Here is a 24,225-nt window from a genome sequence, read left to right as displayed (position 1 = left end):
AATCGTTAGAGTTTGGTAGACGTCAAATTCCTTGTGAATTTCAGATCATTCGATCAAAGAGACTGAGAAAATTGAGAAATACGAAAAAAAAAAAAAAAAATTTCTGAAAAAGCTCTAAAACTCTATAAAACGCGTCGATTACCCCATGAGCCGTCTTAATTGGATGATTCGTTCGAGCGATATTGCGGGAGAAAGAAATAGTAAAAAACAAATTTTTTCGAGTATTCCTGAGACAACTTTATCGATCAGTTTCTTAACCTTTCTTTACTCGTGATATGAGCGTGACGCCGCCTTTTTGACTCAAATTGTAATGAAAGTTACTATATAGGTTACTATATTGTAGTATTTCAACTTATAAATTAATATTACTCATACACTACAATGACAACACACTTATATTAGAAATAATAACACCACAATTAACAGCAGTAAAAGAAAGCAAAGAGAGATATAGTTTATTGATATACAGATGTATGCTGTTATGCTGTCAATATAAGACTAACTGACTTAGTCGCGCATCTATAAAAACAAGAGAAGAAGGCATTTGTTTTCTAGTTATTCAAATATTTTAAAACATCAATTTCACATTCGTTACAATATATATATATCATTAACAATAATCGCTAACAAAAATTTAAGAGTTTTTGTTTTTTTTTTTTATTATTTTTGATTTTGTAAATTGTCGTAGTGCAGAAAGACATAACTGTTTTCAAGCTTGAAGAGCTCGAAAAACTCTGTCCATCAAAGAATATTTTTGAGCTGAAGAGCTCAAAAGTGTATTCACTTTAATGTTTTCGAACTCCTTGAGCTTCACAGCAGCGGGAAGTTTTTGGAGCTGACTCGCAGAGTTAACTTTCTCCAGATTTGTTTTTTTATATTTTTAATTTAAAAAACTAATTATATTAATCCACGAATTTATTTTTTTTTTTCGAAGTATTTTTCTCCGAGGTATTTTCAACGTTTATTTATATACTGAAACTTGTTATCTTATTTTTATTATTTTCTCAAGAGCAATTATTTTTATCGTAAAAAAGTAAAATATAAATTGGATTTAATCATTTTTTTATTTATTTATTTATCATTTAAATTAAAATCGTGGAATACCTTCATTTTAAGTATTAAATAAATGAATAATATTTTTATTTGGTTTAAATAAAATAAAAAAAAATATACATATATATATTTATCTATATTTAATTACAGATGATGCAAGGTGGTGGAATGCAACAATCGCCAGATGGTTTAAGTCTAGACTCTGGTGGATATCAACAACCCTTATACCTTCAACAAGAACACTCAATGCAGCCAATCAATGTCAGGTAAGTTATATACGCCAACACGGCAACTTAAAAGCCACTTGATCAGGCCCAAAGTGATGAAGGACTTTAAATTCCTATATTTTAACTATTAAAGCTATAATCTTATTCATTATCACTCTTGTATCTAACTCAATGTATCTAACGTTGTTGTTTTTCTTTTATTTCTTCTTCTTCATCTTCTTCCTCTTCTTCTTCTTAATTTATCCTTTTCGAGGGAAGATAATTATCAGGTGTTCAGACGTTAATTGAACCGGCGATTGGTCCGGCAGTAAGTTATGGTCAGCGTGACTAGATAAAAATAAAACATTCTTTTTTAAATAGAAATGAAGGAAAAAAATTATTAAGATATTTCATCTCATAAATTTTATTTTACTAATTAATTCTATTCATAATTCATTTTTACTACACGTTAGACAATGAATATAAAAAAAAATAATTTATTGTTTTTAAAGAATTAAAAAAAAAAAAAACAATGTTTTATATTTTTTCATTGTTAAAAAACTGATGATGTAACGTAGTAATTAATTTCAATGATCAATTATCATCTTTTATTTTAATGAATTATTTTCTATTATATGATGCAATAATTATTTATAATTGTTATGTATGAAACAAACAAAAAAAATTAAAAACTTGCTTTTAGTTAATTGTTCTGTTGTCTCTTTTGTACTTTAGCTCAACTAACGTTTCTCTATTTTTTACTTTACGGAGCTTTAATCTTTTTTTATTTTTGTGCGTCCTCACTGATACTACAGAGCAGACTCGGATATTCTCGATGGCTTTATAAGTGCTTCCTACATCCATTTCTTCACTTTCAACCCCCACCAAAAATTCCGACGATTAGAGGGATGATGAGAGTGTAAAAGCGTGCAAGGCGGATCAAACGTAAATTAATGAGTTCACTTCAAATTATTATACTGCTTTTTAATAATCTATCGATCTATCAGTAATTATCTTAAGAAAACAAAAAAAAAAAAAGGATTTATGTAGCTAATTAAAAATAATAAATAACTTGTTAAATCTATAGAATAGAACGATAAATAAAACAATAAGTGCTGATTGAAAAAAAAAAAAAAAAAAAAAACATTTCCAATTAAAAATAATGAATCATTTTTTATATAGTAATAGAAATAAAAATTCAATTAAAATATGACGTAAAACATTAATATATACATTACAAGTATTCTCTATTAAAAAAAGAATATTTAACTAAAAAAACAGATCAATTATTTTTTAACAATTTCATTTAAATTCAATGAATATTTTTTGTTGACTATTGAAAAATTAAATAGCACGTAAAAAAAAAATAACATTGCTAAATTTATTATGTATAAAAATATATATATTTATATATTTAGAATTATGTAATGTACTGACGTGTTTTGGACGAGTGTAAAAGTAATAAAGGTTGTATTTATGAGGATGCTGTAGGTATAATAAATTTGATAAGACGCCAAATGCATAAACAGATCCTTTCAGACATGTCAGACAGTTTTGCAAATCACAAAAGAGTTACGTCGTCTTTACAGAAGAAGTTAAAATAAAAAAATAATAAATAAATAAGAAGAAAGAAAAAGTTTAAGGAAGGCTGAAGAAAAGTTGCTCCACGATTATAAGACGTTGCCCCCAGACTTGTATATATTTTGAAGAGGTAAAGAGATAAGCCGTCAAGAAAGTTACCAAGATGATTTGCCTACAAGCGTCGACCTTCGGCCCTTAAAGGAACTGTACAGCAACTAATGTTTTACTAATTTTATGTTGCTATTACTATTGTATCATTTAAATGACAAATTCTTTTTTTTTGTTTTTGGTTTAAATAGTAGCTGATAGGATTGAATTTTTAAAAATGCTTAAGGAAGTTAGAGCGTATCTAATGCAAAAAACATTTTCCAACTTTAAGATGCGAAACTTAATATATGTAGATGAGTCCTTTATCGATGTATTCTCAAAATTTGAAAACGATCCACTGTTTAGTTTCTTAAAAAAAAAAGTTTCAAAAATGACATTTTCAAAGTTTTTATACACAGACTCTTATGGCTGACAAGCTTCCGTCATGACTTATTCTATTTTTTTCATTATATTCATCTCCCAAATTTAAGAAATAAAAAACCACATATCATAAACTTGAATATTTGTAGAATATGATAGTATTTTAATAATACTAGCGTAATATTTTGCGATAAATGACCTTTTTATGATAAAACCCATTTGAGTCAAAAATAACGAAGACATTTCAGTATTTTCTTTCATTAAATAAGTAATAATTATTAATTTATACATTCGTTGTGTTATTATAAATTAAAATAATGAATTTTTATAACTATTTGGAGAATTTAGTAAGCACAATAATTCAAACACTTCTTCGACTCAGTAGTTTCGCTACGAACCTCCTTAAGATTAAATTTAATAAAATTTATAGTTGTAATAAAAAATAAAATCATTTAAAGTCGTTAGTTGAAAAGAGACTGCTTGCAAAAATTGTTTTGTGCATAATACAAAACCAATCGTTGATTTTTTATATGTTTTGATGTTACTCATATTATTATAATAATAATAATTATTATTATTATTATTGAGTAAAGTTGATTGTGCCAACAACAGCTCAAACGTTTTACTTCAACAACCTTTCTTAACCATCAACCATGATATTTGCATAAACCCGTCAGCGTTGCATTTTTAATTGGCTAATTACTGTCAAGATATGCATCAACACATTTTATTAACAAACATCTCAATCATTAATTATTAAAAAATAATTAAAATAAATAGAAAAACCATAAATAAAGAATAAAATAAAATAATAGCCTCGTTCTTTTAAAAATTAGCACTTTTATTAAAGTGCTTTGATCATTATCTTAATAAATATCAAAGAGATTTATGATTTAATATCACAGTAAAAGAGAACATGGGGTATAATAAATTTTCTCTCCGTTTTTAATTTTTAAAAATAAGTTTTAAATTATTGTTCAAGTTATATTTGAATTACTGAGTTTAAAATAATATTTAAAAACTTTTCCTATTTATTTTCTCTGATATAATTATTAAATATTAAATTATATAAGTTGTAGAGTCTTAAAATTGAATTTGAATATTAAGTTACTCTAACATTAATGATTAAATTAATACTTTATAAACTTCAAACTAACTATAATGTATGTATCGTTAATATATTATATAATTATAAAGTATTATTATTATTATTATATATCTATATATGCATAAATTTATTGTACAACTTCAGTACTTTGGCCATAAATTATAAAATTATACCAAGCAGAAATATAAATACTCAATTATGAAAGTTTCATAACTGTTTTAAGCACATGAACATAAATATAATCTATAAATTGAAACTTTTTACGAATAAATATTTCAAATTTGCTAAAACTTAAATTAATTTACACAAAATTTTCTACTAAATAATTTAATGTCAAACTAAAATAAATTAATTGTAAGTATTTTATTTTATTAAAAACTTATTTGAATAAAATTTATATCGCAATTATAAAAAGTAGATTAAATAATAATAAAAAATTTAAGTAATTAAATTGATACAAATTATAAATAATTATTCCCAATTAACGTCAATATCAATTTCTCCAACTACGGGCAAACGTTAATTAACTAAAGAATTATAATAAATTAACTAATTACAAACTAAATTTTAAAAAAGTAGAATTTCTTTCTTTTTTCTTTTACAATTGTAACTGTTAACCGTATAAGTGCAATCAAAGTAGCACTATAAGTATCATTACAAACAACTCAACAAGTTATAGTATAGTAGTATATAACAAATGTGGTTAGCCTTTATCTTAACTTATATTAGTATTAATAGTATATAGGTTTAGTTGCTTGACTCGTTTTTTACGCTTGAGCAGATAGACACACGTCGTTTCGGGTTCGTTGCAACCACCCGATTTACCGGTTCACATATTCCAGTATCTAATTTTTTTTATTTTTTATTTTTTTTTCATTACATCTCAATATTTTTTTAAATTCATTTAATCTTTTTATACGTGTTATCCGTCACACTCTGTTAACGACGTAAATAACAAGCAATTGAGGATCAATTGATTATCTGTCTGCGTACTTGTTCATCAAGACATTGAATCTAATAATTTAAACATATTTATATTTAACAGTTTAAAAACAATAAATGTATCAATTACTGAATTAACTTTAGACTTTTCTTTTAAACTATATGTGATGATTGTGCTGAATAGTAAATTTCCATAGGGATTATTGAATGAGTAGAGTGTGTAGTATATAAGTCATCCGGTTGTTAGGATAACTAAAGTATGAGTTTGATATAGAAGTTAAGGGGGTGAAGGAGTAGAGGTAAAAGGAGGCAGGATAGGTGATGTAGAGTAGACTGTAAATTTTCAGTTGCTGACGCAGCACTGGCCATATCTCAAAAGTTATCCAATTTGTGTTAAAGTAGCATTCAACCGTTGAATACTATCCTAAAGTGTAGACTGCTCAAAATATCATCTTTCTTACTCTAAACTTGCTTTATATCTTTCTCTTACATTATATATTGCATTGCAATACATTTATACCTCTATGTATACATATGTATTATTTCTCTTCGTTTATTACTTTTTACTAACACATACATCTTGCGTACATTACATTAAATTAAAGTTTAAATCCAACCAACTTCAACATTATTACTTGGAGTACTAACTGTTTAAACTCAAAATGTATACGTAGTAGACTAAAGTCGCTTGCTTTACTCTAAGACGATGTTGATGTTGATGTTGATGATGATGATATCTTATCCTGATTATAACTAACATGAATAATTGTTATCTCAGATGAGATTCCTTCACGCTCTATAACTTTGTTATTTGACAGTTGTGATTCATGAATGTATAAATTTTCATAACTTCTCAAGCTATTTATTTTCTCATGTTCTATGTTTTCATTCCCCAGTGACTTGGTTTATTTTCACGATCTAGGTACACTTAATTTATAACTTCAAGGCTATAATATATATCTTGATTTATATAAATTCAAATTTCATACACGATATTAAAATAATAATATTTAACAGTTTTAAATTATAATTAAATTTATTATTTTTAGCTCGGCTTACACAAGTCCCCAAGGTTCATATACATCAATGAGTTCTCCTAATCAACAACACGGTAATCAGCAGCTGTTGTTACTGCAACAACAACACAATCAACATCAGCAACAACAACAACAGCATCAACAACAAGTACAGATGCAACAGCACATGCAGTACATGCACTCACAGCAACAGATGCAGCAGCAGCAACAACAACAACAACAACAGCAACAACAGCAGCAACAACAACAGCAGCAGCAACAACAACAACAACAACAACAACAGCAGCAAATTCAATATCGAAGTCCAACGGGTGGTAGTCCACCAGCCATTCAACCCAATGCCATTCCTGAAAATAATAATACTACTACCAGTGAAGATAGTGATGACAGTGCTCCTACTGCTGTTGTAAGTTTATTTGTCTATCAATCTCTTAAAATTTATGAAGATATTTATAATCTAAAGTAAAGTTCCAAAATTGAGACAATTTTGAACTTTAAGTTGAACATTTTTGGAACTATGAAAAAATTATAAAGTGAACAATTTTCAACTGGTGTTGAAAAAGAAAAAGGAATTATGAATATTTACGACTCCAACTAGAATTATTCAGGTATGAAGCTACAAAATCAAAATTATTCGAAAATATTTATGAATATTTTTTGAATTTTATTAGAACTTTTTGGGAAAGTAAGTTTTTCTACTTTTTGGCTTTTTCAAAAAAAAATCTAAAAAATAAATTATTAGAACTTACTTATAGTTAACTCACAAAACTTTCAATTCAAATCAATTTTGCTTAAAAATAAAAAGATCTGTAAAAAAAGTTCATACTAGTTGAAAATTTTCACACTTCTAATCATTTCAAAGTTCCGGAAATGTTCAATTCAAAGTTCAGAATTATCTCAATTTTGGAAGTTCACTGTCAGAGTTTTATTAGTTAATTGTTACATCATTTAATAAGCGATGATTTATAATAAATTAGATAGAATTATTTAAATTAAATTAAAATAATGAAAAAAAGTAATTACTAGATAAGTAGAAGAAATTATAAAAAACATTTTTTTTGTTTCAAATTATAAAACTTAATTTATTTTTTTTTTTTTTTTATATAAAACTTTTTCAATCAATTGACCAGACTAAAAATTTAATTTAAAATAAAACTTTTTTTCATTAAAAGTAATGTTGTTAATAACTTTTAAAGTTTAGTCACGGTTCTAACATTAAATTAACTGTGAATAAAATCTATCAGAAAGTTGAAACCCGTAAAAATCGATTGGCTATTGAAAAGGAATTTAGACAAGATTGATTGATGAATAGTATTCTATCTTTTTGCATCTCATTATAAGTTTTAATAAAAAAAGATTTAAGAATAAATAAATATTTATCTGGAAAAAAAAAGTTTAAAGCTATTTCATGGCTAGTTAACATAATTATCTATGACCGTTATGCAATTTTAGATATTTTAAATAACAAACATTGTGATCAATATTATGTTTAGTAATAAGCTCGTGGCATTCAATAAATAAATGTATATATATGTTTAAATAATTTATCTACATAGAATGTTAACAAGCAATAATTTTCGTTACCTATTATTAAATGTGTGGTTTTAGTGATAAATTGCACGAAGAATTTTGAAACATTTACAAATTACTGTAGTTATATTTATTAATAACTACTTCAACCTATTTTCTATCTTTATAGTTCGAATAATTATACCATGTTCTAAAAATAATAATTAAAATAATTATTAACTAATTAATTAAAATATTACATAATAATGATGAGTATTTATTTTTTAATTATTTAATTGAAAACAGTAATCACTAGTAAAAATTATGACAGTATAGTAGCTTTTTTGTGCTTTAGATTGAGCTTCTTTTTGTTCAACCAAAATTACTTAGGAAACTACAATGAGGGATAGAGTAAAAAAAACCCGACAATACTGACAAGAGCCCCTACAACTTCTATAGTACAATGCTCTTTTCGTTTCCTCTCTAGCACTCATTATTCTGCTCTGTAAATACGTATTTTTGCTTCTTGATTTTGTTTTTTTCTTTTTTTTCTTTTATTTGCTGAACTCTATTGGAAATACAGTTTTAATTTTTTTTAAAACTCAACGAAGCATTTAAAAAAAAATATTAATTTGACTTATTTTTTCATTTATTATTACTATTATTATTATTATTTTAAATAAATTACACCCGTAATAAATATAAATATTTATTAAGTAAATAGATTTTTTATTGATTTTAATTTAAGCAGAATTATTAATTCTAAAAATATATTATCAATTATATTTGTCCATGAAAGCTTAAGTGTATTAAATCATGTGACAAAATAACTAGACAAATCAGTGCAGTTGATTGGTTGAAATTATTTCAATTACCGCGCGAAGAATTACTCACGCGATTCTTATAACTATAGACTACAGTGTAATGAAGGTCATAATCTTTTAGCAATTTATCCATATTCATATTCTAATAATATACTACATATATTTATTTATAATGAAGCTAAATGATTATTAAAAAAAAAAAAAAAAAAAATTATTTACGGATGAAAAAATTTGTAAACAAGTTTTCAAGTTTGAATTACACTAGTGATGTTGATAGATTAAAATTCCTTAATAATTATTAAAATTGCAACATTGTTTGCTTACTTATTTTTAAAAATAGAATAATAATTTATTATTAATACAATATAAAATAGTATATTTAATGTTTATAGGTAGCTGGTATTAAACGACCATCACCAGAACCCGCAGATGTGGTCAAAGTACAGAAAAAACCAAAAGTACAGAAGAAGAAGAAGAAAAGAGATCCCAATGAACCACAAAAGTATGTAGAATTTTTTTTTTTTTTTTAACTCTTATAATACTTATTTTTCTGCTTTGGAATAAAAATATTTTTATAATTAAATCATTAAAGATTATTTATTACTCAATCATTAAATAAATGTTTATAACTCAGTAATTCATATCTTGATTATAAAAATAAACAATTAATCTTCATCGTAAAATTTTTTTTTTATTATAATTATTAAAATTATAATAAATAATTACTGTATTTACATACTAATTTTAATGCAAACAATAATTACTGTAATTTATGAATTAATAATCAAAATTAATTATACATTTTTTTTTTAAATCCTTGGTCATTAAAATTATTTAACAACAAAAAAAAGCCTATGTAATAAATTTAACAAATAATTATTTTCTGTATTAAATTTTCAATTTAATTTAATTTACAAGCAGTAGCACAACGTTATTAATTTAAAAATAAAAAATAAAATTGCAATTTACTGTTTTCAATATCACTTTAAATATATACTTATCGACAGTATCATTAAATATACATTTTTTTTTTGTACTTTCATCAGAGCTTATTGTCTTTACTTTGAAATAAACAGAGTAAACTCTTGAGTATTAAATTAAATTTAAAAACGAAAAGAAAGGAAAGGAAAAAAAAGTATTTTTAAAATTGTGAGTACAGTCGATTGTTTCACTTTAATGGAGTTACCGCAGTCGACGGGACTTGAAGTTATTACTGCTGTGAATTGGCAATTACCATTACTATTACAACCCCGTAAATGTAGGACATGAGTCCAGCTGCAGAAACAAGCGGTCGCATTACCACTACTTTGAAATATTATTCTGAACACAAGAACCACAAGAGAGACAGAGACTTTGTATTTCCTCTCTTTACCTCCTTCCACCCTCTTCTCTTGCTCTTATTACAGAATTTCTATATACAATTAAATAATTGTGTAATAGTTTGAACTAAATTCCACAATATAATTTACAAATTAATATAATTATCTCCATAATTTACATTTCAGATCAAACAATTTAAATTAAAAAAATAACATTTTATCAATAATAATAATTCACTATTCTTCAAATTAATCCAATCATTTAAATTATTCAATACCTGACAAGATAATCAAACATTTGATGTGTACATTTATCATGCATATGCAAACCTTCAGTAATAATAATAGTATACTCTATTATTATAAAGACACTTGATTAATCTTCTATTCTATTCATATATAAATTATTCCAGCTTATATTAATATGGCTGAATATACATATATATGTAATAGAACAATACAATGCTTTTTCGTAATACTGGCGCTAATAATATAAACTATTATTACCCAGACTTGAATAATTTAATAATGACAAAATAATAGTGCTAATAAATTATTGATATATATTTTATTTGTTAAGACAATGAACAAAATCAAAGCAATCAAGCTAATAAAAGTTTAACTGAAATATTTCATACGATGAATTATTGAGTGAAAACTAAATGCCATCATGAATAATATTTTCATTCTATTTCTTATGAGTTAAAAAAAAATTTGTGCAATTAAAAAATTTTTTATTTTTTTTACAAATTAAATTTTATATGAAACCATAATTTTTGCTACTGTATTGATTGAGTAAACAATAACTGTATAATGATTTAGAAATACGGATTAAATGTTAATTAATAAATATTTAATTAAATGTTTTTCTAGACCCGTTTCCGCGTATGCACTTTTCTTCCGTGATACGCAAGCTGCTATTAAAGGACAGAATCCAAATGCAAGCTTTGGAGAAGTATCTAAAATTGTAGCCTCTATGTGGGATGCTCTTGATAGTGATCACAAAAGTGTAAGTATTTTTAATTTTTTACTTAATAAAAAATTTGGAGTGATTTCAGAGTGATTACGGGATTTTATTTAAATCCGCATTCACTCCGTGAATTTTACTCCCAGGGGATTAAATAAAAAAACTGTCATCCACTTCGCATTTACTCCGGATTTAATCCGAATTCACTCTGCTATTTTTTTACAGTGTAATCATAGTATATTAGTATATAAATTTCAATGTAAATCTAATTTACGTACAAAACATATCAAACAAATTTTAATATCATAATTTAACAAGAAGGTATTAAAGATAACAAGATAAAATAATTAACAATTTAATTTAACAATCCAATAGATGGAGTATATATATAAGTAAGAGAGATGAAGATTATGGAAATGACAGTCATGAATGAGATTTACCCAAGCGAAACTGATTGAACATATATAACACAGTGGCTTCACTGCTAGGATTATGATAGTATAGTTATATTAGCACTTGCATTAAATTCAGTGTAGTAAAGTAGATGATACTTGTATAATATAATGTAACTGTAGTTAACTTTACTACCAGTATCACTATCATCATTACAACTACTGTTATAAACTGTAACAAACGTTAGTTCGTATGGATGATCCGTGATACTATTACTAAAGTGTAAATAATGATGCAGGATGATATCGATAATTAGATATTCCGAATTTATCACCTCATACAATACTATTATTAACATTATACATATATATATATGTATACCATATAATTTATAATAATTACTTTCATCTCTTTAATATATATTAATATTACATTAAAAATTTATAATTGATATACAGCATTATTTAATGATAGCTTATTGTTTGTTATAAATAACAACTTTATTAATAATTAATTTTAAATTAAAAAATAACAAAACCCGTTCATATTTAAAGAGAAATGAATGAATAAGTAATATTCTATCGAGTGTAAAAGCAATTTTATACTTTTTTAATTAAGTAGACAATATAAAAAATAATATAGAATGATTAATTTTGCTCGGCATTCGATTTTAATTGGATTCCAGTAAAATTGACGCTTGAAAAGTTAAAAGGAATTTTAATTACATTCCTTTTTCTTTTTTTTTTTTTTTTTCATCCCTTTTTTTATTATTGAATATTCAATATGGGTCATGTTCCTATGTATACTTCTTCTGCATTGACGTAAAATATTAAAATATACATTTTAAAGTTAATAATGTTAAAAAACTCATCAAACAAAAAAAATTTTTTATTTTTCATATTTAATATTTAATTATAATTTTATAATTATATATGATGCTCAGGTGTATCTTGACATGAATATTTTAGCATACCTTCTATACTAATTTATATAATAATTAATTTTTTTTTTCTTTTTTTTTTTCACTTCCAATTATAATTGCAGAAAATTATTTTACTCGTATATTTTTAATTTACTCTAAGTACATATATATACTTTAGTTCCACTTCTCGTACCGTTAATTCCATTAAAGGTTTATCTCGAGTAACACCGCCAACTCGGATTACGATTTATACTCAGTTTTATATATATATATATAAATATATATATATAGTGATTTATTAAGATAAATAATTTACTAATTCAATAAAACATTTCATCTTTTATTTTTAATCTTTTCTATCAGGGTCTTTAAGTTATTTTTCTTATTTCTTTCAATATTATAAATAATAAACTCGGGATCTACTCAATCGACTTTTATTAAATAATAAATTACTACTCGCCTTTTTATTATTATTGTAAAATATATTATCCATGAACTTGTGCAAACTCAAACAATAAATAAAACAATACATGTTAAATTATGTTACATAATTTTTTCCGCCTATTTTTTTTTTAATTACGGAACAGAAGAAATTTTATAAAATTTTATTTTGAATTACTCTTATGATTTCTATGAGAATACAAGTACTCAGTTTATATATACATCATTTATTTATTTTTATCTTATGAAATATTTTTATTAATCATATCTAACTCTAAAATTTATGAGTATGAATATAAAGAGCGCATACCTTATTAAAAATGAAATAATAAATAGCTTATTGAATGTCGATTTTTTTTTTACTAACAAAAAAAAACCGTCGATTTTCTTAGCGAGTAGTTGAAAAATAAATTAAACGTTCACAAATTTAATTAATTTTCTTTTTCAATTCGATTAATTCTTTTTATTCAATCCCATATATCACGAAATCAATTTCAACATATTGTTCTTTTTTTTTTTAATAGAAAATTAAAATAAATTAAATAATTAAAAAACAAACATAAAAATAATTATGAACGTGCATGCACGTCTCAATAACCTATTAGAGTTTACTATTCATCACATATCGATTATCACATAGATTGCTCAACGATTCTTCTCATTCGTGTTAATAACAATACAAAAAACAATTTATTTACTGATTCCAAACTCAAGATAAATTACACATAGCAATAAATCTCACAACAATTAAATTACTAGTTAAACAACATTTATTTAAGTTTTATAATAATAATAATTATTATTATTAATTAATTTATTGTTATTTTTTTACTTCTTATCTTTTCCATTGTCCTGTAATGCAATAATTATTATTCAAGATTTATCGTATTAGTTTATTTAAAGTATAAAACAACAAACTCATGAATGATGATTAACAATAATAAAGTTTCGTGTTGAGTTTTCTTGTTTATTCATTAATCTTGTATTTAGGTGTGGTTTATACTTATACTCTCTATACTTATGTTAATAATCACAGTAATAATAATAATAATAATAAACCAAAACGACACTTAAAAAATAGTTTATAGTATTTAAGATCGATAAAACATCGATTTCTTTCCCACGGTTATATAATTATTAACCTTACAAATGAACGATACAAATTACAGCAATTATTACTGGTTATGTCGATAAAATTGATAACATTAAATAGATTATTCCCTGAGGAAAATCTTGTATCATATTTTAGTTAAGTCTATAAATTCTGATAATACAATATTGCATTTATTGATACATTATTTTTCCCATAAATTTTAGAATATTTCAAATTAGCTGATAATAATAAATGGAAAAAAGTAATTTTTTTTTTTATTAAACAATATATAAAATAAAATTGTGTAATGTCGATAAACGATCGTGTGACCATTAAATATATTTAAAGACGTGGCTGCGTGTACAAGAGAGGACACGTAATGTTTTATTCAAAGCATCCGTTACTACCGCAACGACCAACGCGATCACGTTCTTTGTCTTTTTCTCACACTTGCTCTTCTTTCACCCGTCACCTTTTTAAAAATTTATTTTATTTTTTTGTCATTCTTTTCTCAAAGTATCTCACACACACATATCCATCCAGTATAAAGTTTAGTCTTTCTTTATACTTAACTTCTTGAGCAAACTCAATCGTATGAATAATTAAATCAGGAAGGTTACTGTCGCATTAAACATCGATCTTTCTCGACTCAAAACATTTAAATAGTTAAGTTTAGTCTTAGTTTCAGACAATTCGCTTTAACCCGTTTATAATAGAACCCGAATAATTTATTACTCTTATCTCTTAAATGAGAAATAATGTGTATTATTAAATTTAAATTCAACCCCAGTAATACTAATATATATAAATATACTACATGATTTGTTGATTAAAATCAGGAAGCCTTTCCATATATTTTATGCTATTATTATCATTATTATTATTACTATTACCATTATTATTGTTATTTTAATAAAAACAAAAAAAAAACCAGTGAGTCTGACAACGTAATAGAAATAATTGATTTCCCCATTAGGGAAGTGATTCAGCAAAGTAACAGTCCCTTGATAAAAAAAAAAATAAATAAATAAATAAAATAAAAAAAAAAAATGAAACTCACTTAAGAAAAGCGAATTAAATTAAACTTCATTTCTTGATAAAATAAATCGATGCAAGTAAGAGAGGGTTGGAAAGTTTTCTCATGGGCGGAGCGTAACAAAATTCTTAATAAAACATGTCTTTCGAAAGTTTTATTAAAAGAAAAATAAATATTAAATTTATTAGTTACAACTTCTTATCGATAAAACTACAAACTTCATTACTTTTTCTTTTCTTGTTTATATTTTTTTTTCTTTCCAATATCTTAAATGCCATTTTTTTTTCTTCAACGACTTTAAAATTTTTATCAAACTAATAGCTATAAATAAATATGATATAGAATATCCATTCAAATAATTTTAAACCTTATCTTTTAAAGATAAATATTTAAAACTTAACTTTTGTAAAATATATATACTGTAACATTACGATACCGTTAATCTACGAAGCTAAACTTTGATATCCTTTTAATCTATCGAGATAAATCTTGACAAGTAATCTACATGTATCTTAAAATGAAAATCTTGTATTTAAGTAATAGTATAAAAAAAGAAAAAAACATTATTATTAAAAGAATTAACGTAAAAGAGAAGTTAGTTTGCAGTATTAAAAAATTAACAATTCATTATTGAACAAGAGCACTTAATTGCTTTAAAGTACGATGACTATCTATCTATAATATTCATCATTGTTATGCATAGTACAAATAAAAGAAATAGCTTTTAAGCCACAGAACTGAGTGTATGCACTTTCACTTAGATTATTCCGTCTCAACAATCTCTCTTTGCTGCATTTCGACCTTCACTAACTCATTTTTATTTCAACTCTTAATATTTTTTATTTCAATTTCTTCCAAGTCTAGCCATCACACTACATACTGATTATCCAATACTCATATATAATATATTTTCAAATAGCTATTGGTGTACGTGTTATATTCCCCTTCATGGTTATTACCATTTTTTATTTTATTTTTTTATCTCTAATCATTTAACAATATAGCCGTTTTGTCTCAACACAGACCAACGAAAAAATTTTTTGCCCCGGAGAAGGAATAAATAACGAGGTAGTAAATACGAAAATAAGCATACTAAAAATATTTAACAACGTGAAGAAAATAAAAATAAAAATAAAAAAAAAATTCGGCACAACTACTTATTTACGAAGGGATATAGAAATAATTATCAGGCTTGAAATGGGTACCACAATTTCAAATCGATTCTTATACATTTACTTCACCTTTAACACATATATTTTATGTATATATATGTATATACATATATATTCGATAATACTTACTTGATTAATATATATGACAGTATATAATGTACATTATAGAGTTTTGTCGTATCAGCGTAATCTTGCTCCATGTAATTATTCTAAAGTACATTAACTAAGCCAGGTGCATTTGATTTACGTACTGAGATTATTATTATCATTATTATTATCGTTTTTTTTATCGTAACATTAATAAATTATTTTACACATTTTTTACTCTATTGTTGATTGTAAAATCTATTAAATTATTTAATAGATAAATAATAAATGTAATAGTTGACTTTATAATTTATTTAATGCAGCGTCTGTTGCATCGTTAAATATATATTTTCCATTATCGCGCGCTTGATTCCAGGTCAAAGGGATGATTAAATCTTGTTCAGACGAACACCTATTCTTTTAAAAGTATTTCGAGTGTAATGACACCTTTTTTTTCATCGTAACTATTATTTATATTAAAAAATTTTTACAATATTTTATTAAAACAACATAGAATAAATAAATGAACAGATACAAAATGTAAAAAAAAAAAAAAAAAAAAAAACAAATCAATAAATAATTAATTTTTTATTTTAATTTGTTTATAGGTTTACAAGAAGAAGACTGAAGCTGCTAAAAAAGAATACTTGAAAGCATTAGCAGCGTACAGAGCATCAGTAGTAAGTAAGAGTGCCAATGAAAATGATCCTCAGCCTCCTCAACAGCAGCCGCAACAACAGCAACAACAGCCTCAGCAGCAACAACAACAACAGCAGCCACAACAACAAGCTGTTCAATATGGAGCATACACTGGTTACGGTGGTAATACAGGACCAGGAAATGTAGCTTATCAAGTTTACAGTCCGCAATCTCACCAGCCACCCTCGCCGCAACAGCAACAGCACCAGCAGCATCAGCAGCAACAGCAAATGGCCATTAAAAAATCACCCCATCATCTTACTGGTATGCAGCCTACTCATCAGCAGCAACAACAGCCACAGCAGCAGGTGAATTTAATCATCATCATTAATATTATTTATTTTAAATATAAATAATTATTTATGTTTTTTAAAAAACTATTTTATATAAGATAATAATTACTAAACATATGACTAATGGTTTCAGGGTTTAATGGGTAATCCAATGGCGTCGCACATGACGCAGCAACAGCATATGCAACAGCAAGTTTCTCAGCAGCAATATATGCAGCAGGTTAGTGAACTTACCCTTCATACAATACTTTGATATGTTATATATATATTCAAAGACTTTTTCACTATACTATATATTCTACTATACTAGTAAAATATATCCAGATCCCAGGTTTAAATTCACTACAGTAATGTACTCGGGTTTTTACTCCCCTTACCTCGTAACTTTATTGTATGTAATTCATATTTGACTATATATATACCTATAAGCAATAAGTATTGTAAATAATGGTGAAAGAAATAAATAGTGTAGTGTAGTATACTATGTAGTATGATTTTAGCTTGTGGAGAACGAGCGTTAAACAGCGGGTTTTATTAACGCGAGATTGCGTCAAATTACCCGGTAATTTTAACTTTAGTGCATTAGTCAAAATTACCGTTGATTATCTTCCGTGTTGTAACTGCTTTTCATAATGTGATAGTCATTTTTATATACATACACAATGTGTATATAGATAGATAGGGACTATGTATTATAGTCGATAAAGAGGTAAGATGGACAAAAAGTCACGGCCGATGTTGGTTATTCATCGATTGACTTTAACGAGCATTCCAAGTTTTTTTTTTTTTTATATATATATAGTGATTAGTAATATTTAATGCGAAATAAATGTCTAAATTATAGTCGTCAATATTTTTTTTATTTTAATATTAATTTGATAATTATTTCTTCTACCGCTGAAAATAAAGTTATTAAAATTTTTAGATCTACTATTCAAATGTTTACTTGGAAATTTAACTTTTAAAATAAATGAATTGTTAAGAAAATTAAAAAAATTTTTATTTGTAATTACGGTGTTTAAAAGTTTTAGTTATTCTAATAACAAATTAAAAGTCAATTGAAAATTCGGTATTTCTATAAGAACTTTTGAAGAGGGTAAATTTGAAAAGCATTAAATGAGAATGTCTGTTCTATCGACTGTCAATTTATACAATAAAAAAAATGATTTTAATTACTTTTACTTTCGCATGGCGTTGCTTGCACAGAGGCGGAGAATATAGAGTAAACATACACAAAAATATTAGCTAACCTCGTAAAATAATAAATCTTTTATTAATTTATGTATTATAATTAAACAAGAATTTAAATAATTATTTTAAATTGCATAATATTTATTAGCTGAAATTGTGGAGATAGCAAACGACTGACAATTTTAATTTAAAAATAAAAAACAAAATAAATTCAGTGGTAACAGAAAAAAATTTGAAAAAACGCATGCGAAAGACTTCGAAATTTTTATGTATATGTTTTCAAATCATTTTTTTTTTTAATATTTAAATTATTAGACGTTTGATATTTTCAGTATTATAATTGAGTATTTTGTGGGTTATTTACAAATAAACTTCATACAGACATTTCAATTTAAAATAAATTTAAATTTCACTCATGAATTTCAAACTGAAATTTATTTAATTTATTAATAACGGCCGGAATTAAAAGAATTTTTTCGAATCTTAACAACTAAAAATTTAGTTGTAAAAATTCTGATTCGTTTTAAAAATAAATTGTTTTTAAGTCTGATCTGTTGTACAAGTGCAGCAAATAAAATTTATTCATTTCTTTGAGTATAAGAAAAAAATGTAGGTAATATTTCTCCTTAATATGTTTTCATTCAAAGAAAAATAAACAAAACGGTTCCATGAACTTGTAGGAACCTTTCCCATTCTTATAAGAACCATTTCTATAAATTATGAGTAATTGTCCAATAAATGTAGAGAAGGTTCTCGCACAGTATCAAAATGGTTCTCTTAGTATTCTAGAAACAGTTCCTAGACACATCAGTATCATTCTTATATCTAAGCCCATATATCTATAAGAATCATTTATATACTAATATAGGATCTATTCCCACTAGTACACAGAAACAATTCTTACAATTTTTTCTCCGAGTGCTCCGAAATTATTTTTATAAATGTATCAGTAAATAACTATGAAACAAAAATAAAATTCACTACACATGCGCTATAAGCGTAAAAAAAAATTTAATTATAAAATACTATAAGCTATTTTTATTTATTTAAAATTTATATAATCTACCAAAAGTTCGATTATTCATTAATCATTGAAATGTTTGTAAACAGATACCTCAACAACAAGTTCAAGTTCAACAGCAACAAATAATGCATATGAGTCCACCACGTGCTGATTCTTTATCGAGTCCACCACCAGTATCCGGACCTCAATCAAATCACGGACAAAGGCAACCCTCAAACGTATGCATGCGTCATGGATGTCCAAATCCGCCGATCGTTAATAGCGAGTGGGAAGATGAGTATTGCAGTAATGAATGCGTGGCTAGCCACTGCAGGTTTGTGTGAGCATTATTTTTTTATTTACTACATTGCTTAATTTATTTAAAAAAATCTATATGTACCTATATAAATAGATATTCATCTATTTATTTTTTTTTGCTCTGTAAATATATGAGTACTTGAATTTAAGTTAATTATCATTTTTTATTTATTTTTACAGAGACGTATTCACCGGATGGGTCGCATCGAACCAAAATTCTCAACCGAATTTTTCAACGGTTAAATAAATAAATAAACAGAAGAAATAATAATTATAATAATAAATTATTAATATAATAAAGATGAAGATGGAAAATTTTTGATTATACTAGGAACTACAAGTTACAACTTTATAATTTACTTGTATCGTATAAAAAATAATGAAACCCGCAAGTTATTCGTGGGATCTGTTGACCCGTTAAACTAAAAATAAGTTTACACAATATATGTACATAAGTTAGTGATGAAAGAAAAAATAAAGAAAAAAGAAAAAAAAAGAATATTGAAATAAAATAACAAAAAAATTCAGATTTGCTGGAGACAAATCACGCATTTAATGATCTGACAACGATTCAGATAAATAAGGTTTCAATTTTATTATAAGCCAATCAAGAAGGCTAATGAGCAATTTGACTGTGAATTATTAACAAAAAAAAAATTGTTATTTATCAATTAACAAAAGTTAAATAATTAATAACAAACAGTTTTTTTTTTCAGTACGTTTTGTAAAATTTTATCTGATTAAATATTGAAATTGTTGCACTTAAAGATTTTTTTTTTATTTAGTATGAAATTTAAATTATATTTTAAATTTTGAATGTTCACTAATTCAAAATATAAAGATTAATGATGATTGAAATTTTTTATCTATTTTAAAAATATTAATTAATTTTATTATTTGAATTAAAGAAAAAAATGATAATAAATATAAAATGTATTTTTCATGTATCTTTCAATGATTAAAATAAATAAATTTCATCTTAAATAATAACATATTTATATACATATGAACTGAATGTTGTACGAAGACAGCAATTTTAATGACTTAGAATAAAAGTCACATTCCTGATTTATTTATTTCACTATATTTATATCAATGTGTACACAAAAATATCTAAAAAAAAAAAATATAGTAATAATTAAATGTATTAATAATAATATTTACCTGCATATTTGACAGTTGAATAGTAATTAAAAGTACAAGATTTAAAAAATTAATGACAGGAAATAAAAGTTGAAAAAAAAAAAAGAAAGAAGAAAGGAAGGAAGTAAAAGCACAGACAAATTACTGGCTATAATTTGAATCCAGTTAAATAAATTTTATTTTTAACATTATTATATTTATAGTAATCGAGTTAACTTCGGATACGTATACGTATATATACTTAAATGTCTGTAATAAAATTATTAAAAAAAAATGATTGCATTGTCTACTAAGATCTTTAATAACTTTATTTATTTAAACAAAATTATATTTATAAAAAAAACTTGAACAGTCACGTTGCTTGCACGATTTTTTATTAAAATGATTTATAAATTTACCATTTTTTGCCAGCATCAGGAATTTTCATATTATTTTTATTATTATTAGTTGATATTATTATGTATTAATATTAATTTGGTATTATTTAAAGCCAGCGATTAATGCGCGATGTACCTACAGTACACATTTATTATTATTAATACTATAACTTGGTATTTTTAATTTTTAATTTATGAGTAACGTGAAACGACTGCAGGATTGTTTTTTAATTTTTTATAATCAAAATTTAAGGCAAATAATTACTTTAAATTATATTAATAAAAAATTTTTTTATAAATTTAAATTAATAAACGCACATTGTGTAAGAAAATTATTTAACGATCGAGACTGCAGTGCAGAATAATTATTATAATTTAATAAAATCCTGTTATTTTATTAGAGTTAATTTTTTTATTTTTTAAATAAATATAACCAATGAAAATAAACAAAAATATGTGAGTTTAAATGATTAAGTAGTTTAAAAAAAAAAAGTTTTTTTTTTTAAATTGCGTTTGCATGGATAAAATTTTTTATTTTTTAATCAATATCGTTTTATAATTATTATTAATGGTTAATATTATTATTAAATGTAAATACATAAATATAATCGATAGATTCATAGATCATACTGTATACATAATCAGCTCTGTATTATATTACTAATGATTTACGATAAATTACAAGAAAAATGATAAATATATATTATAAATATAATAGGATATAAATTTAAAATATAATTATTAATTATTAATTATCATTATTATTATTATTGATTAATTGATTTAGTGAAATAAATATATTAGTTATGATTATCAGTAATTGCCAGAATTAATTGTCATTTATGTGTAATGAGGCATATTAATTATTTTAAATAAATAATACTAATTATTTAATAAATAAATAAATAAATAATATCGTACATACAATACAGAATATACTAAATAAAATCCCTTCCTCGTTCATGTACAATGCCCGACAAAATAAATACAATTTTACAATACTAAGTAATAATAAAAAAACTATGATGATAATAATAATAATAATAATAATAACATAAACATAGTAAAAAAAAAAATCTTGAAGTTATTAAAAACATATTATTGTAGTAAATAGTCACTACGCATAAAATGCTAATATATGATAGTGATTTGCAATGAATTTATGTTTATTATTAATTGTTTTCTGTACAAAAAACAAAAACTTAATTAAACGATTTCAATCTCAAATGTTTTTTTTTTTTTAATATTTATATTCCTTATAAATTTTCTTATAATGATAATGTAAGCAATTTAATTTATATTGAAATGAAAAAACTTTTGGATTTATTTTTAATTCAAATAAATTTATTTATGAGTTTAAAATAAAATAAAAAAGTTATATAATGGAAATGAAAATGGTATATCAACAAGTTGAAAGTTTGCTAATGTTAAAAGTTTTAAAACGTAAATCTAGTAAAGCTATAAATTGTACGATAATAACGTAGTTAAACAGCTTATATGTTATTTTTATATGTTAATTTCATCTAGTTTAATGCCGTACGATTTATATTTTATGAGATAGAAAAGTTTGTTAATAATATATAAGCTCTGAAAACAATCAAGAGTTTTATGGAATTTTTTTAAATTTTTTCTTCTCAAGTTTAATATAAACTCGAGACGACGACCATCTACATATATACATAGAGTACGAATAATGAACAAGACTACGAATAATTTATTAAATTTCACTTCGTTTTATATTATGCATAATGCAGTAATAATAATAACTTTTACTGGGTAATGTTTTTTTTTTATTTTTCATTAGTTTATGTTATCAAATTTATGTTTTTTTTGCAAAACGTTTAACTGATTTTAGAATAATTACCTATAAAATAGTAAAGTTTTTTAACGATTTTCGACTTACGGGTCGATTATTGCTAATTTTTACTAACTCGGCGTAAGAACTTTTATTTTCTCTATGGACTTGTTAGTTAGATATCTTATTACTGACTTTTTTTTTAAGCACATCAAAAATATTTATGCATTTACTGATATTTTCATTGAATAATCAATGATTACATTCATACAAAATCTTAAAAAGAAATTATCTTGAGTTATAAATACCAAATCTTGAATAAAAATTATCTTAAGTTATAAATGATCAATCGACTTGAAATTAGATAGAAATTAGATAATTTTATGTTTTATAATTATACAACAATTTAATAAAAAAATTATCCGTATAGGTGCCTGAAAATTCTATAAAGTCAAAGAACCAGATTCTGTTCAAATAGTCCATTGTTTTTTTTTTTAAGAAGGCGCTATATATAGTCTCTATAGTTTTTTTTCCAAGTATATATATATATATTATTACACCTCGGATAATCCCATATCCGGCCGAGTCGAATTCAAATTCAATTCCAAATCAAATTCGATTTTAAGTCAGATCAAATTAAAAGATCGGCGACGGAGCGAATCTCAGGACCGAAAGATCTCGCACTTTGTGTGTGAAAAACTCTTTCGGTTTCACTGGGATTCGAACCCAAGCCTGGTCAGTGATCAAATTCAAGAGGCTTGTCTTACACCTTAGACCGTTTTTTTTTTCTTTTTTTTTTTATTAAGAAGTTTAGTAACATTATGTTTTTATATGGACATACAATAGTAATGTAATAAGCTGCAAAAGTAACTTAAAAAAAATAATTAGTATTACATTCGTTTCGAATGATGTTGGTCTCCGCGCTTGGAGCTGCTTATATCGATAATATCTCTAATTTTTGTTGCATGCAATTAATTCGTCGGTAAGAGCTTATTATTTATTTTAAATTTATTCAGTGTGAACTGCACTTTGCAATTGAATAGTGAAAAAAAAAAAAATTATGATAAAAAAACACCATTTTACTCTTTTGTAATACGCCTTAGACCGCTCGGCCATGATCACCGATTTTATTCTGACTAATTTCAAGATGATATCCGAGTGTATGTATGTAAATATTCTGTAACTTTTGAACGGATGAACCCATTTGGCTTTTTGAGATGACGTTTGAAGCGGCTAACTTGTAATGTA

The 24,225-nt window shown here is 24.6% G+C and overlaps 1 protein-coding gene across 4 annotated transcripts in view; it reads left to right on the top strand.

Moving 5' to 3' along the window:
• Positions 1-21,415, top strand: part of LOC103569605 (TOX high mobility group box family member 3) — a 385,809-nt gene extending 364,394 nt beyond the window's left edge. For 3 of the 4 annotated variants that reach the window (XM_053737254.1, XM_053737256.1, XM_014440002.2), the window contains 8 exons: positions 1,204-1,319; positions 6,408-6,801; positions 9,121-9,230; positions 10,921-11,056; positions 16,767-17,165; positions 17,284-17,370; positions 19,452-19,684; positions 19,843-21,415. In XM_053737254.1, the coding sequence (XP_053593229.1) occupies positions 1,204-1,319; positions 6,408-6,801; positions 9,121-9,230; positions 10,921-11,056; positions 16,767-17,165; positions 17,284-17,370; positions 19,452-19,684; positions 19,843-19,909 (1,542 nt within the window). In that variant the 3' untranslated portion in view covers positions 19,910-21,415. The remainder of the gene's footprint in view (positions 1-1,203; positions 1,320-6,407; positions 6,802-9,120; positions 9,231-10,920; positions 11,057-16,766; positions 17,166-17,283; positions 17,371-19,451; positions 19,685-19,842) is intronic. The other variant, XM_053737255.1, reaches the window with a different exon arrangement.
• The last annotated feature ends 2,810 nt before the right edge of the window (positions 21,416-24,225 follow it).

Source organism: Microplitis demolitor, chromosome 3 (genome assembly GCF_026212275.2).
Source record: "Microplitis demolitor isolate Queensland-Clemson2020A chromosome 3, iyMicDemo2.1a, whole genome shotgun sequence".
NCBI classification, from domain to species: Eukaryota; Metazoa; Arthropoda; class Insecta; order Hymenoptera; family Braconidae; genus Microplitis; species Microplitis demolitor.
This window is presented reverse-complemented; position numbering and strand designations above follow the sequence as displayed.